Raw genomic sequence first — 26,151 nt, forward strand, 5'->3', positions numbered from 1 at the left:
AAACCTTCTGAAGGTAATCTCTTTGATCAGCACCGCTCGAAAATCTTGTAGAGCTTCTCCAGTGAAGCTACCTGAAAATACAAATAAAAAAGAGGGGTGAGCATTACTAATTAGCGTCATAGCGTGTACTTAACTATTTGAATATTAGATCCTTGAGAGTATTGGAAAGGAGGGTGGGTCTACATGATACAAATATATATATACAGGGACTGACCTAAAAATGAAGATCTATTATTTTAATAATGTTCTCTAGACTAGCTTAGGCCTAAAATATTATGTTCAATCCTGGCCTAAGTTGCGCATAAGCGAGTGGCCTAGCCCTTCAACGCCTATAATACGAGGTTATTCTCCATCATGTAACCAACGGGCTTCCATACTTGCATAAAAAAGAGTGAGAACTTTTGTTGACGCGGATACGGATTTAAAAATCCCAAGGGACCTCATAGCAGTTAGAACTTCAGTGAACCCCATGGATGGAGAGCCATAATAAACGAATTCACCTATAGTAGAACTTGTTAAGAGTATAATCTGCTTACCCTGACAAATGTTCCATTAGCAGCCATTGGATTCGGAGGTTTTAGAAATAGTCTCATGGATGGAAACAAGACATGTTGGATTGACCATTCACGCTGGGCCCAAGCAGTCTCAGCCTCTGATAGTAGTTCATGCTCAAATTCGTCCTCTACTGCAATAGCACCACCTGTGAACACCAAAGAACAAGGCTGGTCATTAAGCAGCGTCCTCCAGAAGAATATGAGCATTATGCCCCATGGATTGTAAATATGCTATGTTTTATGAACTAAAATCAAATGTCAAACAAGGAGATGTATCCAACCGGATTATGTCATTTTGATGTCAATGTTGTATATTAATTTCGACAAAATAAGCAACACACCACAAATTTAAGGGGTCAAAGAAATGCCAGGCACTGTTACATTAAGGACATGATGAGTCTAAATTTTAGAAATCGTCCGTCTTTATTTGTGATATTCTATCTCTACTGCATACTACCTGTAACTATATTTGTTGTATCTTAAAGATGGGCATTATGGTACTCAGCAGCTATGTTAATCAAACTATTCATTTTTCTTTAAGTACCCACGTCCGGCACTCATGTCTTCCACACGATATGGGAACGACTTCCAAGGATCCTCCAAATACATGGAAAAACTTTAAAAATTCTAACCATACTTTTATGTGTCACGAACCTATATCTGAGACTCACACCCAATTCCAAGTAAAATTGGTTTGAAGTACATTTCTAAAACTGCGATTTTAATAACAGAGGCCAATATCACATTTGCATGCTTTCTTCTAGTCTGGCAGAAATGGCCCTATCCTTGAGAGAAACAACCACAATGAGATTCACACATACCCACGTGAGAAGAAGAATTTTCTCCATCTTGAGGACTCTTCCCATGTTTCCTCTTTCTGTAAAATTCCAATCCTTTGCCTGATGGATTTGGCAACAGAGGCGGATGCATAGCATAAAAATTCCCAAGAGCAGCCGCAAGTGATTGGAAGCAAGTCTTTTCTTCTTCCCAATCAACCTACAATATAAATAGGAGAAATCACGTTTATAGAACCAAGTATTTAAGATGCAACTTTTGCATGTATAAAGTTTCTGACACTTATATGCAAATAGTATCGACTACCACAACCAATAAAAGCACAACTCCTGCAGTAGATGAGACAAGCTCTAGAGCAGTGCTACATACATCGTTGCCCAAACATAGCACAAATTCAGGTACATGGTCCATTTCTGGAGTGTACTGGTCAAGTAGAACTGGCAGTCTTGATAAGTTCCCATCTGAATCAATAAAAATGCAGAAATACTCCTCTAGCATCTCAGCCTTTTGCTTAAGCAGCTGTGTGTTCATCTACATAAAATCAAATGTTTTCTATAAGTGCAAGATAGGTGGTAGAAAGGCACATACAACGAAGCAGTAATACTTACCTATTATGTACTCAAAAGTAAGTTTCTAAAGTTCCATGAAACCAACTAATACATATATGACAAATGAGGACCAGATGCACCAATTTATTAGAGGTAAAAAGAAAAGAAAAGAAAAGCAAGAGCAAAGCAAAGAAATTATGTCATACAGCATTTTCACCTTTTTCCAATTTTCATTTTGCTAGAACCTTTCGCTTCTATGCTAAGGGTGAGGATTCACAAAATTGTTAAACAAACAGGGACATATGGGGAACTGTACCTTCTCAGCAATTTTACAGACCTTTAATCTAGAGGTGGCAAAATAAATCGAATTCCGTCCAAAATGGATCAAACCTTGACTGTTCATACCAAACTAGACCAAAAAACTGACCGAAAGACAAACTCAAACTAGACTAAAAAGCATTCTACAATGATACGCCTTTCAGAAAACCCAAAAATGATCTATTCCTTGAACCCGGGTTTGGTCCACATCTGTAAAGGCTTGAACCTCCTAAAAAAGGCCGAAAGCTGAATGGCCCAATCCTAACCAAGCCCAACGACCCAGTTGCCACCTCTACTTTGGATGAAAGGAATACTATCATGTTTATATTAAGACCCTTCCATATATATACATGTATGCATGTATGTATTATTAGCATTATGGCCAACAGAAAGGATGTTACTTCTGCAATCTTCTCTTTGAGGTCATCATTTTCATTGCTTTCTAGGTCCAAGTCCTCCTCCTTCAGTGCCAACATAATTAATTCATGCAAAGGAGCTGGTTCACTTAGTTGTATAGCATTAAAATGAGCAAACCGGCGAAGAGCTTGCTGATACATAAGTTCTTTGCTGCAAATGAAGACAAGGAAATTTGAAAATAATAAATATCTGCTTTCAGGGAGAACTTAGTGAACGGAAGCAATGCATGAATTTAAACTCAAGTATACAAGGTTTCAATGTTTATTATCTCTTACACTACTACACAGTTCTTTATGAATGCATTGATTATACTATCAGTCCAACTTTGACCAAACTTTCAATAGAAAAAATCAATCTTGTAAAGATATTGGTCTTTGCCATCAAAACAAATAAATATTATCACATAATGGCACATGTTAGTCAGCCAAAACAAAACAAAAAATGTGACTTACCATTTTAGAAGGTATTATTTTTATTTATGGTTAATTTATTCGCTTTTTTAAATTAAAAGAGAGGTGAATAAAACGTTAGAGAAAACACTTTGACAAAAGTAGAAAACACACCCCAGGAGCTTTGTACATACATGATAAATTGTGTTAGTTTTATTTTACAAGGTTACAGGACTTCATGGCACGTACTAACAGCTGATAAAAGGAGCTTCATACCTGAAGCTCGTGTATGAATGATGTGCATAAGTTAAAGCCATACTTATATGTCTAAATGCTACATCGAGATCTTCCCATTGTTTAGTTTATTGATCTTTTAAACTGTAACATTTTTCCCTTTTGCAACTTGAGACAAAGTCACAAAGGAATTGTATTGGTAGATCAACAAATTTAATTTAGTGGTAAAACCTATTGAAATACAGAAAAAAGTGATTTTTTTTTTGATAGGAATTGAGGCCTCGTTAAAAAACCCCCTTCATGATTTAAGGAACTCATATTGAATTCCTAAATCAGAGGAAGGGGGAAAAGAGTGCCTTAAACTTTATTAATAAAGATACATAAGATTTACAATAATAAGATAAAACCCTTACAAACAACCTAAAAACCCAAAATAAAATATCCCAACAACAAAGTAAAATTAACCAATACCAGACTTAGCCAACCCATCAGCCTCAATATTGGCTGTCCTAGCCACCCATCTAATAACTCCCTCGACTTCTTTGAGTTTAACAGCTACCTCCCTAACAATGGAGGCATAGAAAACAGGACAACAAGATCCATCCTTAATCCAATCCACTACCATTTTACAATCTGATTCTATAATCAACCGACCCTTAATACCTCCTCTCACTGAGTGAAAGAAATTTAAACCCTCCTTAACAGCCTTTAACTCCATCAGAATAGGTGGACCCGGACCAGAAGCCGTCTTAAAAGAACCTAAAAGTAGACCTTCTTCATCTCTTAGAATACCTACAATTCCACTGCTCTTCCAGTCAGAACTAGTAGCTGCATCCACATTCAATTTGACAAAGCCCTTAGGAGGGAGGGACCACGGGATGGTAGAGACAATTGATTTGTTTGGAGGGAAACATGAATCCCCAAGGGAAGGGTCACTGATAAGGGAATCCAAAGAAATGACCGAATCTGCAAACTTAGCTATGAACCAAGATGCAAGCCTTACTCTAGCTAAGAAAAATAAATTAGTTTGATCCAACTTCCCTCTTTCGAAGACGATGTCATTTCTAACTTTCCAAACAGTTCACATAACAACAGCCGAAATAAAGTTCCAAATAGTAGAACCGGAATTTAGATCTTCCCAAGCTAGAAGAAAGTTTTGCACATTTCCATGAAAGACCGAACTGATACTCCAATACTGCAAAAATTTATTCCACAAAGACCACACGACAAAACAAGAGAGAAATAAATGAGAAGAGGATTCGTCCACCAAATTACATAAAGGACATGAAAGATCTACAATATCCGAAACCCCTCTTTTAGCCAGTTCAGTCCTCACTGGTAGTTTTTGAAGGACCACCTGCCACATAAAAGTCTCAATCCTTGGTGGCACCAATCCTTTCCACAAAATTTTCTTCCAAAAAGAGTTCGCCTGAGAAACCGAGGAACAAATCTTCAGACATGAATTAACAGAATAAACACCATCCCCTTTCCCTTTCCAGATCAGAGCATCACTGGCATCTTTAGGCAAGAAAAAATTAGAAATGATTGTCATCAGATTAGTCCACTGTTCAAATTCCCAATCAGCCAAATTCCTCCTCAATCGAATATTCCAAATCCAGCCTAAAGAACTAAACTCGCCGAAATCAATCAATTTACCACTCTGATTTGAAGAGAGAGCAAACAACCTTGGGAAAGAGACCTTAAGAGGGCAGTCCATTGCCCATTTGTCCTGCCAAAAATGGATAAACTGACCACAACCAACTTGAATTCTGCACATACTTCGAAATTTTGAGCCAAATGAGTCTTCTTTAAAATGAGAATTAACCACTGAACTCCAAATCCAAGAGGATTGAGCTGGTATCTTGCTATTGAACAGTAAAGAGTAGGGATCCAGATTGTATTTTGAACATATCAACCTCCTCCAAACAACATTCCTTTCATTAGCAAACCTCCAAGACCATTTCCCCAGTAGAGCTCTGTTCATATTAATAATATTCAACACTCCCAAACCTCCCTCCTCCTTAGATTTGCACACATTGGACCAGCTGGCCCAATGAATCTTGTTTTTATCCGTTCCACCTCCCCATAGGAATTTAGACATTATGGAATTGAGTTTGGAATTAACCGAGGAAGGAATTTTAAACAGAGATAAATAGTAGGTTGGAAGTGAACAGAGAACCGATTTAATCAAGACTAACCTCCCTGCCAATGAAAGAGTGTTCGATTTCCAACCTGCAAGCTTCTTGTTAAATTGTAAAACCACCGGATCCCAAAGAGAGGAAGAATTCCTAGATGCACCGAGAGGCAAACCTAGATATTCAGAGGGAAAATTCCCAACTGCACAACCAATAGACGAGGCCCACTCCTCAACCTCCTCCGCAGCCGTATTAACATCAAATAATATGCTTTTCTTCAAATTCAATTGAAGGCCAGAAATCAGTTCAAACACTCTTAGGAACCTCTTAACATTTAAAATCTGATTCTTCGAAGCTCCACAGAAAACAATTAAGTCATCTGCAAATTGCAGATGAGATAAATTAAAAGCTGTCTCATTTCTTCCAAATTGCAGTCCAGAAAACAGTCCCTCAGATACTGCTTTTGAAAGTAGTAAGTTTAGAAGTTCCCCAACCAAGTTGAAAAGCATTGGAGATAGAGAACAGCCTTGACGGAGACCCCTTGCCATAGGGAATTCCTGAGAAGGGATCCCATTAATCAAAACTGAAATTGAGGTTGTTGTTACACATTGTCTGATCCAACTCCTCCATTTGAAGCCAAATCCCATTTTCTCCATAACAGTAAAAAGAATGGACCAATCCACAGTATCATAGGCCTTTCTGAAGTCCACTTTAAACACACATCCTTTAAGCCCTTTCTTCCTCCAAAAGTCAACTCCCTCATTAGCTATAAGAGAGCAATCCAGTATTTGACAACCTGGAATAAATGCAAACTGCGTTGGGCTGATCAAGCCAGTAATACAATTCCTTAATCTCCTTGAAAAACATTTAGAAAGGATCTTGTACAACCCTCCTACAAGGCTTATGGGTCTAAAATCATCTAATCCACCAATATTAGACACCTTGGGAATAAGAGTAATGAAAGTATGATTGACTCCATGTTCCCAATCTTTCCCCTTATAGAAATTATGAAAAAATTTCAGAATATCTACCTTTAGAATAGACCAAAATCTCTTGAAAAAGCCCATATTTAATCCATCCGGTCCGGGAGCTTTGTTACTATCACACGATTGAAGAGTTTCCCAAATTTCTTCCTCTGTAAATTCTCTTTCCAAAAACACACTTTGCTCCCCATAAATTCTGGAAAAATTCAGCTTCAAATCTTCAACTTCCAAGGTAGACTTAGAATTATAGATTCCAAAAAAATGGTCCTTAACAGTAGCTTTGATGATAGCTAGATCTTTAATAACCTCACCACTGATATTTAGAACACTCAAAAAATTCCTCTTTCTCCTGACTGAAGCACATGCATGGAAAAATCTTGTATTACGATCCCCTGCTTGCACCCATTTTGATCTCGATTTTTGAAACCAAATCTGTTCTTTAATTTTATAAAGCTTCCATAATTTTGTTCTCATATTCCTCAATTCTGCAGCTTTTTCACAGCCATTATAGTCGTGCATTTGCTGGAAATTTTCCTCTACTAAGTGGATATTCCTTTCTAATTCTGCAATTTCTACAGCTGGGTATTGATCTCTATTCCCTGCCCATTCCTTGATCGCCAATTTGGTAGATTTCAAGATAGAAAAAATTCCAGCTCTGTTGTGTTTACTCTTGCAGTTTTGTACAACAGAGCCAACTAAATTCTGAAAACCTTCTTCATCCATCAAATAACTAAATAACCTGAATGGTTTTTTACCCCAACTAACTCCACCATTCTCAAGAAAAATGGCATTGTGATCTGATATAGCCTTAGGTAACAAATACTGTATAGTCTCAAGAAAGGCTTCCAAGAAACGGACATCAACAAGGAACATGTCCAATCTAACAAAGGTGGGTATATCCTGATATGTGAACCTACCCCCATGCAGAGGTAAATCAATTAAACCTGTCTGTTGGATAAAATGACTGAAAATTCTAATTGAATTTCTGTTTTGGGCTCTTCCAATCTTCTCCTCTTCTGAAAGATACACATTAAAATCACCTCCCACACAAAGAGGAATACTCTGACCACAAATAAAACCAGCTAACTCTTCGAAAAAGCAAGCTTTTTCTTCTTCAACAGAAGGACCATAAACATTGATAAAACCACACCTAAGTTGTGAAGTTCGAAATTTCCCAAACGTAGCAATGAACCTTCTGTTTATAACATGATTTTCCACTTCAAACATGCCCTCATCCCAACAACTCAATAAACCTCCAGAAGAACCCACTGCTGGAGATTCTGAAAACCCTTGAAGGGTATTCAAGCCACTCCTCCTCAAAAATTGCCTCTGAATCTTCTCCATTTTCGTTTCTTGAAGCAAAAGAAAAATATGGCGTTTCTTTAGAACTAAATTTTGAACAGATCTTTGTTTTTCCTTTCTTCCCAAACCCCGAACGTTCCATAAAATAATTGCTAATTGGTTAATCATCACAAAAATAAAAAAAAACCAGACCTGCCAAGAAAATCGAAGCTCAAACCAGCCTCAAATCATCCTCCAACTTAATAATTTTTTCCAAAAAAGATGACTTCCCTTCCTTAAAAGACACCCCCAGAAGCTTACTGACTTCCCAAGTAGCTAAGGCTTCCTCAAATAGAATTGAAAAAGCTGGAGAAGAAACTGTTGAAATGCTTGCCTGATCCAATGCCTCCCTTATCAACAACCTTTTGGCTCTTCGAATCAATGCAGTGGAATTGAAATCAGAATCATCACCTCCTGAAAACCACCGTTCACACGTATTACCCAAACTGCTATTAGCAACATGCCTCTCCTCAGTAGACTCCACACAACCATCCATATTAAAATCTGCTACTGGACTGACTGGCAGAACTGAATTTAGCACCAAGTCCTTACCCTTTAGCTTGTCTAAGGCTTCCTCTTCTGCAGTTAATGGCCAATGTCTTCTCTCCCTTGATCTCGAATACACCCTTTTATAGCTAACCGTTCTTCTCCTTTCCAACGGCTCACTCCTAGTAGTTAAAGATGAATTAGATTGATGAAGCGATCTTCCCCTAGAAATCATTTTTCCAGCATGTGCATTAGAGTCAATCATCTTAGTTGCTGCTGTTAACACTCCTTCCCCACTGTGCAGCATCAAACTGGACTGAGGTATACCTCCATTATTTGCTTCCTCCATGTTGACAGATTGAACAATAAATTGGTTCTGGTCCATTCTCCCAAAACTATCCAATTTAATAACTGGCCCAGCTGGAATTATTTTAAAATCTGTAGAACCAGGCTGTCTACTTTCAACTGACTGGGCTTCAGACCCATCAGCCGAAAAATTAAAAACTCTGCATCCCAAACCGGCATAATCACCTAAATTGTTTCTCCCAAGGTCTTGGCAGTCTGACACCTCACAATTAATGCTTTTCCCATCTCTGTTAAGCATTGGGATATGATTTTCCCCACCTGCTCCAACCAAACCCATGAAAGCTCCTTTGTCAAACCATAAGTCTACCTTTTGTCTGCTGTGTTCTTCTGAATGTTCAGCACTTTCCATACTTTCTGACACACTCCTCTGTTAGCTTCCTCTCCAGCAAACTTCTCACCAATTTGAAATTCATGGGAACCTCCCACCGACGCTTTGCTAGAAAAATCTGAATTATACTCAAGCACCGAACCTCGCTTAATCTTCATTGTATAAGATCTTCCATAAGCTCCAAGTGTTAACACCTCAGGGACATCATATGGGCTCGCCACCCTGATCAAAATCTTCGCCGTGGAGAGGTCTTCTCTGTTTTTTGTATCTTCATGGATATCTTCCACCATTCCCCACCTCCCTGCTAAACGTTCCAAGAAGGTGTTTTGCCAGCATAATAGTGGAACCCCAGATAGTTCTATAAGGCAAAAAGCCATTGGAATGCCATCATCATTCAATAAAGGTGCCAACCTATCGAACCAAAAAAGTAATTCATCTTTTTTCGTCGACCATGCATCCAACATTTCCTCATCCGACTTAAAGGTTACAACACATGAATTCCAAACGTAACCCCATCTGGCAATCTGAACTTCAAGACCTTCATTAACTAGAGACTTCTGGACTAATTCTAACTCAAAAGAATGTTTAACAATCCCTGTTAATGACCTCTTCACCCAACTGGTGCTCTCTGAAGGAATATGCATTTCCCACATATTTTTTATGCCTTTCCTTCTGTTGAAACATTCACATGCCATTTCCCTTTGGTCTGATACATTACTCTTCAATCTATTAGACAATAAGGCATCCTTGTAAGATCTTTCATCCCTAAAACTCCTATTAATATCAACTTTCTCTTTTGACCTTGAAGTATCAACTGAGACCTGCTTTAAAGTCATCTCCAGTGAACTATTCTGCCCTGCTGACCTCATACGAGCATCCTTGAATCGTGCAACACCAACTGTAATTCTCCGACCATCCATCAATGAACCATTCAGCTTGTAAATAGCCCGTTTTAGACTTTCCTCGTTACCAAAATGAACAAAGGCGAAAGTGGAGAATTTGTATTTCGGATTCCTTGTTTCTTTAGGAATGAACACTCTGACTACCGGGCCCTGAGTTGAGAACAACTCCCTTAACTATCGTCGAGACACTCTTCTACTTAGATTATCGATGAACGCCGACCAAACACTCCCGGAAGAAAACTTTCCTTTCAATTTTTCTCTCTCTACGTTCCTATCTCTCTCACTCATCTTTAGTTCCAATTCTATCTCATGAGATTTTCTTATTTCGTTGATGGTATGGTTTTGTAAGTTTCGATACACAATTTGTTTAACAGTCCTAGAAGTCAAAGGCTTCTAGAAAAAAGTGAATTTTCAACTGGTGAAGACTTGTTGACAGTGTAAAAAAGCCAGTCAGTTATCTAATTATTGCTTTTACTTTAACTGTATTGATGCTGGGTTCTTTCATGAGTTCTGTTTTAAATTCAATTTGGTTGCCTTAATGTCAACTAATCTGATGAGCTGATTTTTATCCCAGCTTTATTCACAATACTATCAAATAATAATAAGTAAAGCAAAAGTTTTACCCTACAGTTCCACAAGGAAGACATACGCATAAGCACATGATAAAAAAACATTTAAGATTTCATGAATTTGTGGAAATATTACCTTAAGTTCACCACATTAGCAAGAATTAGCTGAGTATTGTGCTGAAGCAATGCAAACACATCATCTGCCATTCCAACATATGTGCATTCTCTTACAATGTCCAGCAGACCTGCATAGTATATTTTGGTAAGAACTACAGGATAAGTCCACCCAATCTAGTTTTCCTGCATAACAATTACTGTGGAATTACCAGAGTGACACTTGCTATCAATCTCATTAATAAGCTCCTGAATGCTAGTAAGATATGCTGTTCCCTTCAGGTTCCTTCTTTGTCTAACAGATGACCTGTATGGGATATTAGACAGATCAATTTATCAAAGTAATTTATTTTATGTAGAAACCTCTACAAATGCTGGGAAATGATTTAAAAAAATGAAAGAAAAACTTTCTCTGAGTGGCTGTGAAACAGATTAACTAAACATTTTGGTCAGGAAAAAACATCATAGAAAATGGATGGTAAAACAGAGGCTAGGTACAAGGAGAACATGATCTGCCATCTCTCTCAGATAAGTTACAGTCCAGCAATCAGAAAAGAAAGAAAAATTTACACCTCTATAAGCATGAACTACAGGTCCTACCTCACAGCTGTCAACATAGAATCTTTCTCAAGGTGTTTCTGGGTATTATTATATAAGTAGGCATGCAACCGTCCAGCTGGATCTGATGAATCTGTTCTCACTATTTTGTGCACTGGAACTTTCTGTGATTTTGATCCTGAGAATTAAAATACACATAAGGGAATAAGGGACAGCCATTTTTATAAGGGAATAAATATTATCGAACATAAATGTTCAGCGCTGAAATCCAACTGCATGCTACAATTACAAGAAACCAGTTTCCTATAACATTACCAGAGGGTGAGGGACTTGGATATAAATCATTTTTTGTAATAGGAGGAACAGATGGAGAGGCTTCAACTGCCTGTCATACGCAATAGACACAAGATGGAAAAAAGGAAAAAAAAGTCGGTCATTACATTTCCATAAAGAAAATCAACACTTGACTAACGTGTAGACAAGAACAATGACCTACACAGGAAAAAAAAACTTAGATTTGACAATTTTAATGACCATGGACTTGGATATTATTAAATAAGGGGAATACAAAAAGAAATTAACCCTCCCCCCGTGTCCCCCAATGAGAGAAACATGTTTTGCTGAGTTTACCTCAAAATCTTTACAATTCTCAAAGAAAAGAAGGATAAAAAAAGGTAGAAAATAAGAATACAGATAAAAACTTTTAGATATACAAAATGTGTTTGAAAGCAGCAGAAATATCCAGCTCACCATGCTTCAAAATAGGTACGGAAAGTATTGTGAGTTGTACAACTGTAATTGTATAGGCTTACCTAGTAGTTTAGATTAATTCTAATTCTAATCCTAATTATTAGCATATTGTATTAGAATAAAATACTAAATGGTAATCTAGTTCTAGTAGGAAACTTATCCATAAATGTCGAGAATATCTAAATTAAATATTAGATAGGATCAGTTTTAATTAGATAGAATCAGTTTTTATTCTATTAGTTATTAGATAGGATCATTTTTAATTATATAGAATCAGTTTTTTATTCTATTAGTTATTAGATAGGATCATTTTTAATTAGATAGAATTATTTTTATTCTGTTGCTAATTTTATGCATCTTTTTATGTAAAGTTGTTACATTGTAAACTCTATTTAAGTCAGCCATATTCAGCAGAAATAAACACGATTTATTCGGAACAAGTTTTTTTCGTCTTTATGGTGTCAGAGCCAAAATGGCCAAACCCTACGATGATACCTCTGGTATCGACTCTATGAGTTCTACTCGCTCACCTTCAATCACCCTAAACACTGAATCCTTCCAAAACATATTCATCACTTCTCACAAGTTGAATGGAAATAATTTCTTACAGTGGTCACAATCTGTGAAACTGTTAATTCGTGGCCGTGGAAAATTCGGCTATCTCTCGGGTACCACTACGAAACCTGCCGAAGAAGATGAAGAATCTGAAAGATGGGAGGCAGAAAACTCGATGATTATGTCTTGGCTCATAAATTCCATGGATCCGAGTGTAGGGAGAACTTATCTCTTCCTACCTACTGCTCATGACATTTGGAATGCTGTGAACGAGACCTATTCTGATCTCGGGAACGCAGGACAATGGTTTGAACTAAAAACTCGGTTATGGAGGCTAAAACAAGGAGAAAAAACTGTCACTCAATACTACACTGAACTCAAGACCTTGTGGCAAGAAATTGACATGTTCAGCGACTACGAATGGAGTTGTGCTAAGGACAGGGCTCTATTCCAGAAGATGGTGGAAAAAGAACGCGTCTTCGAATTCCTTGTCGGCCTTAACAAGGAATTGGATGAAGTCAGAGGGCGCATTCTTGGTCGTGAACCACTACCAAGCACAAGAGAAGTCTTCTCCGAAGTCAGACGAGAGGAGAGCCGGCGGACAGTCATGCTTGGAGGCCACTCACCAAATCTCACCGAGTCTTCTGCCTTGTTCTCGGGTCAGCCACCACGTCGCAACGATCGTCGGAACGACAGAGATCGGTCAATCTGCGAGCACTGCAACAAGCCGGGACACACTAAAGCCAAGTGTTGGAAGCTACACGGGAAGCCAGCCGAGAATTTTTCAGCCAATCGAAATTCTCGTAATGCAAAAGGATTCAATGCCTCATCTGAAGATGCTTCTGAAGAGCCGAAACCTGCCTCAGAACTGTCTGCCTTCAGCAAAGAACAGCTAGAGCAATTGTATCAACTAATGAGTTCTCATTCCATATCCAACACTCCTAACCCATCATCTTATATTGCCTCTTCATCATTAGCCCAGAAAGGTACATATCCTACAGCTTTCATAGCCGGTTCTAAATCAAGCCCTTGGATCATAGATTCAGGGGCAACAGATCACATGACCGGTAATTCCTCCATATTCTCATCTTATTTTCCTTTATCTGGTAATTTGAAGGTAAAAATTGCTGATGGCTCCCTAACCTCTATAGCTGGAAAAGGCTCTATCATTATTTCTCCATCTCTCACATTACTAAATGTCCTACATGTCCCAAAGCTCTCTTGCAATCTCATCTCTGTTAATCGTATTATTCATGATTGCAAATGCATTACTACAATAACATTTGCTGGATTTGAATTTCAGGACCCTTGTTCGGGGAAGATGATTGGCAATGCTAAGGAGGTTGATGGACTCTATCACTTGGTCACGGACAATCCTTCAGATAAACAAGTTCAGAAACCGAGATGCTTTACTACATTGTCTTGTGAGAATGAAATAATGTTGTGGCATTATAGGTTAGGCCATCCTAGTTTTAATTACTTGAAATATTTGTTTCCAAATCTTTTCAAAAAAAAGGATGGTTTTTCTTTTCATTGTGAAGCTTGTGAATTGGCAAAACATCATAGATCTGTTTATCCATCTTTAAAGTATATGCCATCAAAACCTTTTTCTCTTGTGCATAGTGATATTTGGGGCCCTTCACGAGTAAAAACAACCTCAGGATCTAGATGGTTCATCACATTCATTGATGATCACACTAGAGTCGCGTGGATTTATTTACTAAAAGAAAAATCCGAGGCAGCAACTGTTTTCAAAAATTTTCACTCACTGATCAATACTCAGTTTCAAGCAAATATTCAAGTTCTTAGAACCGATAATGGTCGAGAATATTTTAATGCAATCTTAGGTGATTTTTTTGAAACAAAAAGGAATTATTTATCACAGTTCTTGCGTTGATACTCCCCAACAAAATGGAGTTGCTGAAAGAAAAAATAGGCATTTATTAGAGGTGACTAGGGCTTTACTGTTTGCTATGAATGTTCCTAATCGTTTTTGGAATGAAGCACTCTTAACAGCGTCTTATTTGATAAATCGAATGCCTACAAGAGTTCTTAATTATATTACTCCTTTGCAAGCTCTAAAGAATGTTTCCTGAAAATAGATCTTTCACTGATTTAACACCTAAAATTTTTGGTTGCATTGCATTTGTTCATATACACGGCCAAAATAGAGGAAAACTCGATCCCCGAGCACATAAATGCATATTTCTAGGTTTTTCACCAACACAAAAAGGGTATAAATGCTTTGATCCTAAATCTGGGAAGTATTATGTGAGTATGGATGTCACGTTTTTTGAAAAACAACCTTTTTTTGACAAAAACTCTCTTTCGGGGGGAGAATGACTCTGAAATGAGTTTTTGGGAACAAACATCCTTGCCAAAATCGGTTGTAAATAGCTCAGTGGAACCAATTCATATTTCCGTAACTAATCCTAGGATTTCACAACCTATAAATTCACAACCTCGTGAGACTCAGGTAGAAACCAACTTGGAACCACCTACTGAACTTCGTGTTTATTCTAGATGGATGACTCGACCAAGTAATGTTCCACCGGCCCCCAAGGTATGCCAACCATCGGACTCGACTATGGTCCAAGGTACGACTTCTCTTTCTCCTATTTTCTTCTCCAAATTTAGAGCCTTCTATAGAATTCTTTGAACCCATAGCCTTGCGCAAAGGTGTTAGATCATGTACCACAAAACATCCAATATCCAATTTCTTATCTTATAATAAACTCTCTCCAGATTTCAAAGCTTTTTCCACCAGGATTATGGATGATGCACTACCTAAGTCGATACATGAAGCTCTAGAAGTTCCGAGATGGAGAGAGGCAGTTTTTGAGGAGTTAAAGGCCCTGAAGAAGAATGACACGTGGGATCTAACTCCTTTACCTGAGGGGAAACGATCTGTAGGCAGCAAGTGGGTGTTCACCATCAAATACCATGCAGATGGCTCGGTCGAGAGATACAAGGCAAGACTCGTAGCACGAGGCTTCACTCAGACATACGGCCTTGACTACGAGGAGACCTTCGCACCTGTGGCCAAACTAAACACCGTACGTGTCCTACTCTCACTAGCCGCCAATCTAGATTGGACTCTCAGACAGTTTGATGTGAAGAATGCGTTCCTAAACGGTGAGCTAGAGGAAGAGGTGTTTATGGAAGTTCCTCCAGGCTTTGATGAATTGAAGAAGGATGGCAGGGTCTGCAAGCTAAAGAAATCCATTTATGGATTGAAACAATCTCCGAGAGCCTGGTTCGAGAGATTCACGAGAGCTGTGAAACAACATGGTTACACTCAGGCCCAGTCTGATCATACTATGTTCTACAAACACAATAATGGTAAAATTGCTATTTTAATTGTGTATGTAGATGACATTGTTATGACAGGAGATGACACAGTAGAGTTGGAGTCGTTGAAGAACTTCTTATCCAACCAGTTTGAAGTCAAGGATCTAGGACAACTCAAATATTTCCTTGGAATGGAGGTGGCTAGATCCTCAAAAGGTATAATTATCTCGCAAAGGAAATATGTCCTCGATATCTTGAAAGAGACCGGATTACTCGGATGTAAACCAGTGGCGACTCCTATTGATCCGAATCAAAAACTCGAAAAAGAATATGGTGCTGAGCCTGTGGACAAGAATCGGTATCAGAAGCTGGTGGGGAAACTGATTTATTTGGCTCATACGAGACCAGATATTGCATTTGCTGTGAGCTTGGTTAGTCAGTTTATGCATTGTCCCTCAGAAAAACACTCCAAGGCTGTTTACCGGATTCTTCATTACTTGAAAGGGAGTCATGGTAAAGGAATCATGTTTTCGAAGAATGGAAGTCGTAGAGTGGAGATCTTCACTGATGCTGATTGGGGCGGAAGTTCTACAGACAGAAGATCTACTACCGGTTATTGCTCCTTTGTCTGGGGCAACTTAGTTACTTGGAGGAGCAAGAAGCAACCAGTTGTCTCTAGAAGCAGTGCGGAGGCCGAGTTCAGAGCCATGGCGCAAGGAGTATGTGAGTTGTTATGGCTTAGGAGGATCTTGGAGGAGCTGAAGGTTGAAAGAGATAAACCGATGAAGTTGTATTGCGACAACAAATCGGCAATCAGTATTTGCTCAGAATCCTGTACAGCATGACAGGACCAAACATGTCGAAATAGATCGACATTTCAACAAGGAGAGGCTGGAAAATGGCGATATCTGCATACCGTTTGTTCCATCATCAGAGCAGCTCGCCGATGTTCTCACCAAGGGACTGTTTACTACGATGTTCGAAGGATTTCTGTCCAAGCTGGGAATGATCGATATCTATTCTCCAGCTTGAGGGGGGTGTCGAGAATATCTAAATTAAATATTAGATAGGATCAGTTTTAATTAGATAGAATCAATTTTTATTCTATTAGTTATTAGATAGGATCATTTTTAATTAGATAGAATCATTTTTATTCTGTTGCTAATTTTATGCATCTTTTTATGTAAAGTTGTTACATTGTAAACTCTATTTAAGTCAGCCATATTCAGCAGAAATAAACATGATTTATTCGGAACAAGTTTTTTTCGTCTTTAATAAATTGTATATAAATAGGCTTGTACTCACCAGATTTATTATGCAATCAAGAAGAACTATCTCTTCTATATTTCCTAGTTTTCTAGGTAAACAACATAGTATCAGTTGCTGGCGTCGATCCTCAACAGTTTGCTTCCGTCGCCGATTGTTAGCCCTCCTCGCCACAGCATTCACTGGTCTGCTTCTCCAGTCGTCGCTTGCAGTGGCACTCATTGATCGTTCGCGGCAATCCGATGCCCTCTGTCACTGTTTGTAGCGACTATTTTTTAGGATTCGATCAAACGTAGTTCTCGCCCTAGCTCTCGATTCGCGACTCAATCCAGCTGACATCAACCATGACTGCCGCTAATTCATCAGATGACATCTCAGAGGTTCTCTCTCCCTCGCCTCATCTGGTTCTTGTCGAGAATTCCTCTGCATCTATAACCCGTCACCTATTGAATGGTGACAATTACATCACTCAATCCCAAAACAATTCTCGCCCTAAGAAGGGGCAACCATTGTGTGATTATTGTAAGAAGGTTGGCCATGTGAGGGATACTTGTTGGAAACTACACGGCAAACTGATTGATGGGAAATCTTCCAAGCAACATCAACAGTGTGATGCTCAAAGAAATTGTGCTTTGACTACTTTATTGTAGGGAAGTGCGTTTACTACGAAACAAATAGAAGAATTGCAAAAGCTCTTTGGCCAATTACATCCTTCTGCACCGACATCCTCCTCTCTTGCAGGTAGCATCTCTTTTGCTACTTTGGCTCACAAATCCAATACTCCTATGTGGATTGTGGATTTTGGTGCAAGTGATCATATAATAGGTGATCTTCGGCTCTTTCAATCCTCCAATAGGGACTCGTCTATCTCTCATATTCGAACAGCAGATAGTTCTCTTTCGCATGTTGTCGGAAATGGGTCCGTTCGGATTAATCCGAACATTATACTATCACATGTTCTTTATGTTCCAAATCTTGCTTGCAATCTTATTTCCATTAGCAAGTTATCTCTCGATTTAAGCTGTACTACGATATTTGACTCTGATGTGTGTGAATTTCAGGATTCGAGGTCAGGGAAGGTGATTGGAAGTGCTAAGCTTTGTGAGGGCCTTTACCTACTTCCGGTAACTATCACACAACATATCCCTTCCAGTCTTGCATCACAATCCTCCTTGTTAGATACCTCCGCCAATATTATGTTATTACATTTTCGCATAGGACACCTGAGTTTCTTTCATCTTGCAAAGATGTTTCCCCATTTATTCATCAACAAAAATTCAAAAACCTTTTCATGTGATACTTGTCCTCTAGCAATACAAACAAAAAACATTTATCCACCTTCGCCATACAAATCATCCAAACCATTTGCAATGATTCAATGACATTTGAGGACCATCTCGAGTAGAAACAATAAATGGATTCTGGTGGTTTATATCTTTCATCGATGATCACACTGGAACCACTTGGACATACATCATGGAAACAAAGTTCGAGGCTAGTGATATCTTTAAAAGGTTTCATAAGATGGTTGAAAATCAATTTCATAGTTCAATCCAAATATTTCATTCTGACAATGACAGTGAGTATTTTACCAAGTTTTTGGGTTCTTTCTTTAAGGAAAAAGGGATTGTTCATATCACTTCGTGTGTTAACTCTCCTCAACAAAATGAGATAACTGAAACATACATATTCTAAAGGTCATTCAATCTCTCTTGTTCTCTACAAACGTTCCTCGTTCTTTTTGGGGATGCTCTTTTAACTACCACATACTTGATTAATCATCTACCCATCAAACCCTTGAGATTTCAGTGTCCACAAGAGGTATTCCTTCAATTTTTTTCCCAACCTTAAACCTATGGCTTCCTCTTTACCACTTCAAGTCTTTGGTTGTACTGTCTTTGTAGATAACAATGTTCCTTCTTGATCCAAGTTAAATCCTCGAGCATTTCGGTGTGTGTTTCTTGGTTACTCTTCCACTCAAATAGGTTTTTGATGTTATTGTCCTCAAACTAAGAAATTTTTTGTCACAATGGATGACACCTTCTTTGAGAAAACTCCTTTCTTCCATAAAATTATAATTCAGGGGGAGTCACAAAGTAAATTTTAGTTTCATCAGCCATCTTATGTGAACTGACCAATGAATCAACCACATTTGAACCAACCTGCCACACCACCGAACCAACCATCCTTGGACCTAACAACCACGCCTTTTCTAGACCAACCAGTATCGTCGAACCCACCAAAACCAACAAATTTATCAAGTCCATCCCACCTAGACCTACCATCAACAACAAACCAGCCTTCACCTCAAACCGAAAATACCATATTGCTTTTTTACAAAAGAAGACAAATATGTGCCTGAACCTACTTATAAACCTCAACCTAAATCTCTCATACAACATGAAAACTCTCATGGACCGGAACAAAGTCCGAATCCCTTGAGAGATGAAGAAGGAAATTGTTTTCCCTCTAATGAATGAAATGCCTAGATTGATAACAGTGATTTGTCGATTGCTCAGAAGAAAGGAGTTAGGAGATGCACAAATCATCCGATTAACATATTTGTTGGATATGGGAACCTAATGCCTTGTTTCAAGAATTTTACAGCCAATGTATATAGTGTTATCATTCCAAATAGAGTGGAAGAAGCATTGAAGGATCCTAAGTGGAGAAAGGCAGTAGAGGAAGAGCTAATCGCACTCAAAAACAATACATGGGCCATAGTTGATCTCCCAAAAGACAAGAAACATGTCGATTGTAAATGGGTGTTTACAATGAAATACAAGGTGGATGGCAGTACCGAATGATACAAAGCAAGACTAGTGGCAAAAGGGTTTACTTAGTCCCAGGGAGTTGACTATCAAGAGACGTTTGCTCATGTGGCAAAATTGAACACGATGAGGTTACTACTATCGTTGGCAGTCAATGAGTATTGGGTGCTTCATCAACTAGACATCAAGAATGCCTTTTTTAAACGGCAACTCAGAGGAGGAAGTGTATACGTGAATCCCATCAGGTGAGAAGAGTAGCACAAGAAAAGCATGTCGACTACCAAAGTCTTTATATGGACTCGAACAATCTCCAAGAGCAAAGTCAGTCGAATCATACCTTGTTCGTCAAAACAACTTCAAACAAGAAGAAGGCTATTTTGTAGATGATATCATCATAACTGGTGATTACTCTATGGAGATAGAAAGATTGAAGAAGCTACTAGCAAGGGAATTTGAGACGAAAGACTTGGGAAATTTGCGATATTTCTTAGGCATGGAGGTTGCAAGGTCCAAAGAAGGAATAGTGATCAATAATAATGAAGGGATGCAAGCCAGCCAAAACTCCCATGGAAGCAAATCTTAAACTAAGAAGAGAAAGAATTGGGAAGTCCAATAAATAAAGAATAGTATCAAAGGCTAATATTGGACTAGTAAAACTCAACTATGTTCCTACCAAAAACCAATAGGCAGATATCCTCACCAAGGCGCTTCCAAAAACCACCTTTGATGAGATCGTATCCAAGCTGTGTCTTTTCAACATTTACTCCCCAGCTTGAAGGGGAGTGTGAGTTGTACAATTGTATAGGCTTACCTAGTAGTTTACTAATTCTAATCCTAATTATTAGCATATTGTATTAGAATAAAATACTATAAGGTAGTAAAGTTCTAGTAGGAAACTTACTCCATAAATTGTATATAAATAGGCTTGTACTCACCAGAATTATTATGCAATCAAGAAGAATTATCTCTTCTATATTTCCTAGTTTTCTCGGTAAACTACAAATATATAGATGATACAAGACCATATTATCACAGCACAAAGACATGTACAGTAAATCCGCTATCAACATGAACATATCAGTTACAACATTCTCAAACTTTTCATGATAGGTTAAGAAAACGAGAGAACTGATTTTTTATACATCATTATGCTTTTAAGGCAGGTATACGATCTAAGATTTCCTAGGTGTGGAAAGCTCAGATACTGCACCTTAGTATAGAGAGGTACTCTAAAAAAAAATATAGATAGGGAAACATTTACCTGTTGTTCTTGAAATGTCCTTGACTCATTTGATTTCCTCAAAATTGATTCAACCATAGACTGAATCTTTTCAACAATGACTTCTTGGTTTAGAAGGCTTACCTGCACAACAACGTGTGCATGAAAACCAAAAAAAAAGTGAGGTATATGAAAAACAGAAAAATGCACTGCCGAGATGAAAAAAGGGCTGGTAATCCGCTATTCTAAAAGAACTCTCTCTCACTTTCTTTCCTTAGTTCTCCACAAATGGCTCTGCAACAGAGATGACAAGCATAGGAAGTAAACATTTTGTAAGAGCTGATTTAACAAGAACTCACGCAAAGTAGAGACTATAAATTAGCAACAATAAGGACTCATGTATCAACCATTCCAACAAAGGCTATTACTTTAGTGTATGTTCTCTTGGTTCCTTTCCTCAACTCTTTAGCATATAAAACTTTCTACTAGGTTTTGGAAGCAATATTGTTTTTCTTAGGGAGGAAGATGGAGTGTGTGTGTGTGCAGCGCTTGCTTGGGGCGCGAGGGGGGGGAGGTGAGGGAGTTCAAACTTGGAGCACCTGCTTTAATATCACCATTTCCATCTTATTTTAGAAAAGAAATAAGTTATAATGTTTCTCATGCTAAAGAAAACAGATTCAGGCATTTGATTGAGTCTTCTCGAGATGCACAAGTCACAACGCAACCATTTGCTTATATTTGTTGCATACTCATGTATCAAGAAAATGAACACAAAGAAAGCTATCATTGCTTTATTAAGTATATGACTATACAGTTTAATCCCTTTACTTTTTTCTATGGTTTAGTTACTTGTTTGGACATTGTTTCCAAATGCATGATAGATTTTCCATCAGCTTTTTGGTTATACCATTAAGAGATTCATAAGTGGATGATTTCGTTCACTGCTGTCATCTTATTCATAATGCTTCACCTCTAAGTTAGTTAAACGTGCAGTGAAGACATAGAATGAAATCCTCCATATGTACCTCTCTATTCGGTTATACCATTGTGAGATTCATATGTGGACAATTTCGTTCATTGTTGCCCATCTTATTCATAATACTTCACCTCTAAGTTAGTTAAAAGTGCAGTGAAGAAACAGAGAGAGATCCTCCATATGTACCTCTCTCTTTGTTGGGTGCACGTTCACATCAACATGCTCAGGTGGCAATATGACTGACATATAAATGAAAGGTTTTGATGCTTTTGGTAAGGTAGCAACATAAACAACTTCAATAGCTCTCTTTAAAACAGTGCATTCGACCAATCTATCTGAGGTAATTGACAAAGAAAAAAGAGGAATGTGAGATAAAAGATCAAATGAGAACCTACATACCACCTGTGCATCATTAACAAAAACCTGTAGTACAAAAGCCATAAGATTAGTACAATGTAGGAATTAGGTAGATTTAAATGTTCGTAACTTTCAAGGCCAATTAAATATAGGTAATTAGATTTTGGTCAGCCAACAGCTAGAAAAGTATTTGCAGCACAAAGTGGGGGAACTATAATGACTTCCCAAACCATATGCCGCAATGAGCAACCGAAAAGGAAAAGGGGAAATTTAAAAAAAAAAGTCTACGGACTCTAAAAATTTATTATGCACGTAAATTTTAAAAAAAAGACAAATTTCAGACATGCCAAATGGAGCTGAATTATCTAGAATTTTGTTCTCGAAACATCAAACTGGCTCACAAGACCAGGTTATGAATATTTCTTAGTTCTCAATTAAAATTATTCAATCATTTATCATTTGGGGGTTGATTAGGAAGTACTGAAAGAGATTAATAGATGATGCTCGAGGTTTTGGCCTAGCATTCTAAGTATGAAAGATCAGAAACCGAGGCAGCATGAAATTTTTAGATAAAAAATGGATGGATTATCGTCATTCATAAATGAAAAAGCAGCTAATGCAAGAGATTACACAGATCATATGGCCCTCATTTGATTCAAACGTTCCAGGAAGGGAAGGAAACATTAAGAGTGTAAATACCCCTCTTCCCCTCCTTTCACCTCTTCGAGAAACACCTACTCATTCCCTAAAGGATAGCTACTTGCTCATTTTGGGTATCAATAGGATTTATGTTATCAACAATTGAAAAACCAATAAAACATAGATGTAATATTTACAAAAGTTACGTGCAATGTAATTTTATTAGAGTCGAATTCACTCAAAAAAAGAGTTAATACAACAGGAAAATACCAAGCAGCTGAAGCTCGTTCCTCGTCAAAGGAAAATTTTGACCAACAAGGAGAATAAATTGATCAAGGCCTTTAGATCAACATATAACTTGTTTATTTTAATTTATTTCATTTTCTTTAGGGTATTTTCAGGAGTTAATTTTGATCTTCACGTAAAAGAATTGTTCCATCTCCAAACAGTATTTCTTAAATGTTAGGTTTGAGAGTGTTTTTCGGTCATTGTTAGATATTTCTACATGATTCTGTTTCTACTCTTTGTATAAATGTTATCCATTATTCACCAACTCTGTTTACTGGATTCTCCACGGAAGCTGCTCTCAACCTGGCATTGGGGGCAGCCTACTACCTTACTTCCCCTCACCCCATTACATATGGGAATAGGGTCAGCTAATTTTTCTGTTTCCTGGATTCAGATTTTTTCTCACATCCAGATAATATAGAAGCTAATCAAATAAAAGTAGAACATCTAGACATATAGTCTCAACTTTGGAAGAGTCAAAACATACCATTAATAAAAAGTACCATTGTGGTTTTCTTTGCAACATAGTTTGAGTTGGAGATAAAGCCATCCATCTCAAAGACAGAACTAGAAGTATCATTATCTGCAGCTTCAATTTTTATCAGGTTCTGAGCAACCGAGAGCCCATAAACAGATTTGATAGCATTAAGCCTTGATGGTGTTGCAACTGAATGAACATCTACTCTAGCTGCTCCATGCTGACATACAGGTTAAGGCTTTACAAATTCATACTATACAAGAATCAGATATGTCAATGACACAATTAACAATTATAAAGGTAGTATTACCCGTGGAGAGGCTTACCTTTCTACAAGAAAAGCTAACATCTATATGATGAATGGCAAAGCGGCATAGCAAGTCTACAATTTTAGTATAATCGTCTGCAGAATTTTGCAGTGTCTTCCTCCTAGCAATCATGTTATAGAACAAATTCTCAATCTGAAATACACAACCAAAATGAAATACATCAAATATGTAAAATAGCTAACAGGAAATAAGTCCTTACCAAAATACAAGCTACCCAGGACAAACCAAAAATGACCTCTTCTATTAAAACACAAAAAGTTGAGCTTATCTAACAAATGAGCCAAGTTCAACAAAAGGGTGCTCCAAATGTTTTATACTCACAATTATAGAAGTCAGAAGTAGCTTGTCAACTGAGCATGCAAATTGCTGGTGAAGAAAGCTTGATTTTAAAGCTACAACTCATGAACAAATATCATAATGTTAAAACTTTTTTCCATCTTTTCAGCTAGAGTAGTTTTAATTACTGCATTTTTCGGTGGATGATGCTTATACGCAAGTTATTTGAAATAGAGTAGAAACCATACATCAAAATTTTTCAGTGAATGTTATGTTAAAAGCAAGTCTGAGTGAATAAATCAACTTTCTGAAAATTATGAGCTAGAATAGATCACCTTTCCAATATTTTTAGGAACTCAAATAAGGCTAAGTTACTTAATCAATTCAAATTCAAGCTGAAAAAAGATGTAGCAAACACTCAGAACAAGAACATATATAAAATCACTATGAGCTTAGACTACTTGGAATTCCCATTGGCTCATGTATTCCTCTGCTAGGAAAAGAAAAAAAAAATTGTATGCAAAACATAAAGTAATCTTTGTTATAAAAAAATAATGAATCATAGTTTCTAAGTTACATAGAAACTTAATTAAATGAAATGTACAATAAATCAACATAAAGACAAAGAATACGTAGGTGATACCTTTATTTGGGTTCCTTTGACAGCAGCACATGCCTTGGGTTCATGCTCCATCACGCCATCTTTATAAGACACCCTGCACAACCATAAATTCAACGTTAAAGAACGGTTAATACAATGAAGAAGAAGAAGAAGAATTCAAACATTTGGTAGACGAGAGGAGGTCCAATAACCTGTATCCATGTAATTGGCCCGGGTTAATGGTGGTGACGGTAACGTGACCCACATATGTCATGCTGGCCAACGCCTCTCCTCTAAACCCCATCGACTTTATAGATTGCAAATCCTCGTATTTAGACAACTTAGATGTGGTATGCCTCTCGCACAGTATGGGCAAGTCCTCGAACTATGAACGGAACATTAATTAAATTCAACAATGAACAATTCTCTCTTTTTTTTTTATTTTTCCATTTGAAAAGAAAAAGGAAAAAAGAAATGAAATATAGATGAAAATTGTAAATTAATAAAAGGGAAAATAAAATAAAATAAGTTTATTACTCGAATGCCATGTCCATCGTCGGAGACTTGAATGAGTTTAAGACCACCATCCTTCACGGCGACGCTTATAGAAGTGGAGGAAGCGTCTAAACTATTCTCGACCAGCTCTTTGACGGCAGAGACAGGGCGCTGGATAACCTCTCCGGCAGCGATTCGGTTGACCACAGACTCGTGCAGGCGGTGGATCCTGGGTGACTCTTTAACTTCTTCGGTCGGTTCAATTTCCATGGGCGATGGCGAAGCTTGTTGCTATGGCTGGTTCTGACTCACTCACACTGCTATGATGTAGGGGTGGCGGGTTATCCGTCTATAGGTCCAATCCAATTGGGCCGGGTCTCCAAATTAGTGAATTATATTTTTAAGATTTAATACTTAAATAAGTGCTCAAATTATATATTTTATGTTGAATAGGTGTCTACATTATTTTTTAGTCTATTTAGATGTTTAACTTTATAAATTTTATTCTTTTAGTGTTCGGACTGTCAACGATTTTAGGTTTTTACGTTAAGTGACACGTGTCACAATCTGATAATTTTGAAGAAAAAAAATTAAATATTAAAAAATATTAAATATTATATATATATATATATATATATTTTAAAACCTAACTTCTTTTAAATTACAAAAAAAACCTTAAAATTCCTAAAATCCCCAAATTCTAACACTAACCCACCATCGACACCCTCTCATGCCACGACCACCGTCGTCGAAGTAGCTCTTGCGATCATCCTAGTTTTATACCGCCATAGTTGTCACAGATCTACCGTCGAAATCGCGTGAG

The 26,151-nt window shown here is 37.7% G+C and overlaps 1 protein-coding gene across 1 annotated transcript; it reads right to left on the reverse strand.

Annotated features, from left to right (window-relative positions):
• LOC120141448 (DNA mismatch repair protein MLH1-like) lies at positions 1-25,696 on the reverse strand. The gene is made up of 16 exons (XM_039156311.1): positions 25,371-25,696; positions 25,046-25,218; positions 24,876-24,948; positions 23,954-24,088; positions 23,637-23,847; positions 22,052-22,200; positions 20,932-21,033; positions 11,353-11,422; positions 11,080-11,215; positions 10,692-10,786; positions 10,502-10,610; positions 2,617-2,782; positions 1,719-1,880; positions 1,376-1,550; positions 537-700; positions 1-71 (listed from the first exon to the last, which is right to left on the reverse strand). The coding sequence occupies exons 1-16, from the start codon at positions 25,596-25,598 to the stop codon at positions 27-29; spliced, it is 2,193 nt and encodes a 730-aa protein (XP_039012242.1). The 5' UTR covers positions 25,599-25,696; the 3' UTR covers positions 1-26.
• Positions 25,697-26,151: the final 455 nt, after the last annotated feature.

This window comes from Hibiscus syriacus, unplaced genomic scaffold (assembly GCF_006381635.1).
Source record: "Hibiscus syriacus cultivar Baekdansim isolate YM2019G1 unplaced genomic scaffold, ASM638163v2 tig00110809_pilon, whole genome shotgun sequence".
Lineage (NCBI taxonomy): Eukaryota > Viridiplantae > Streptophyta > Magnoliopsida > Malvales > Malvaceae > Hibiscus > Hibiscus syriacus.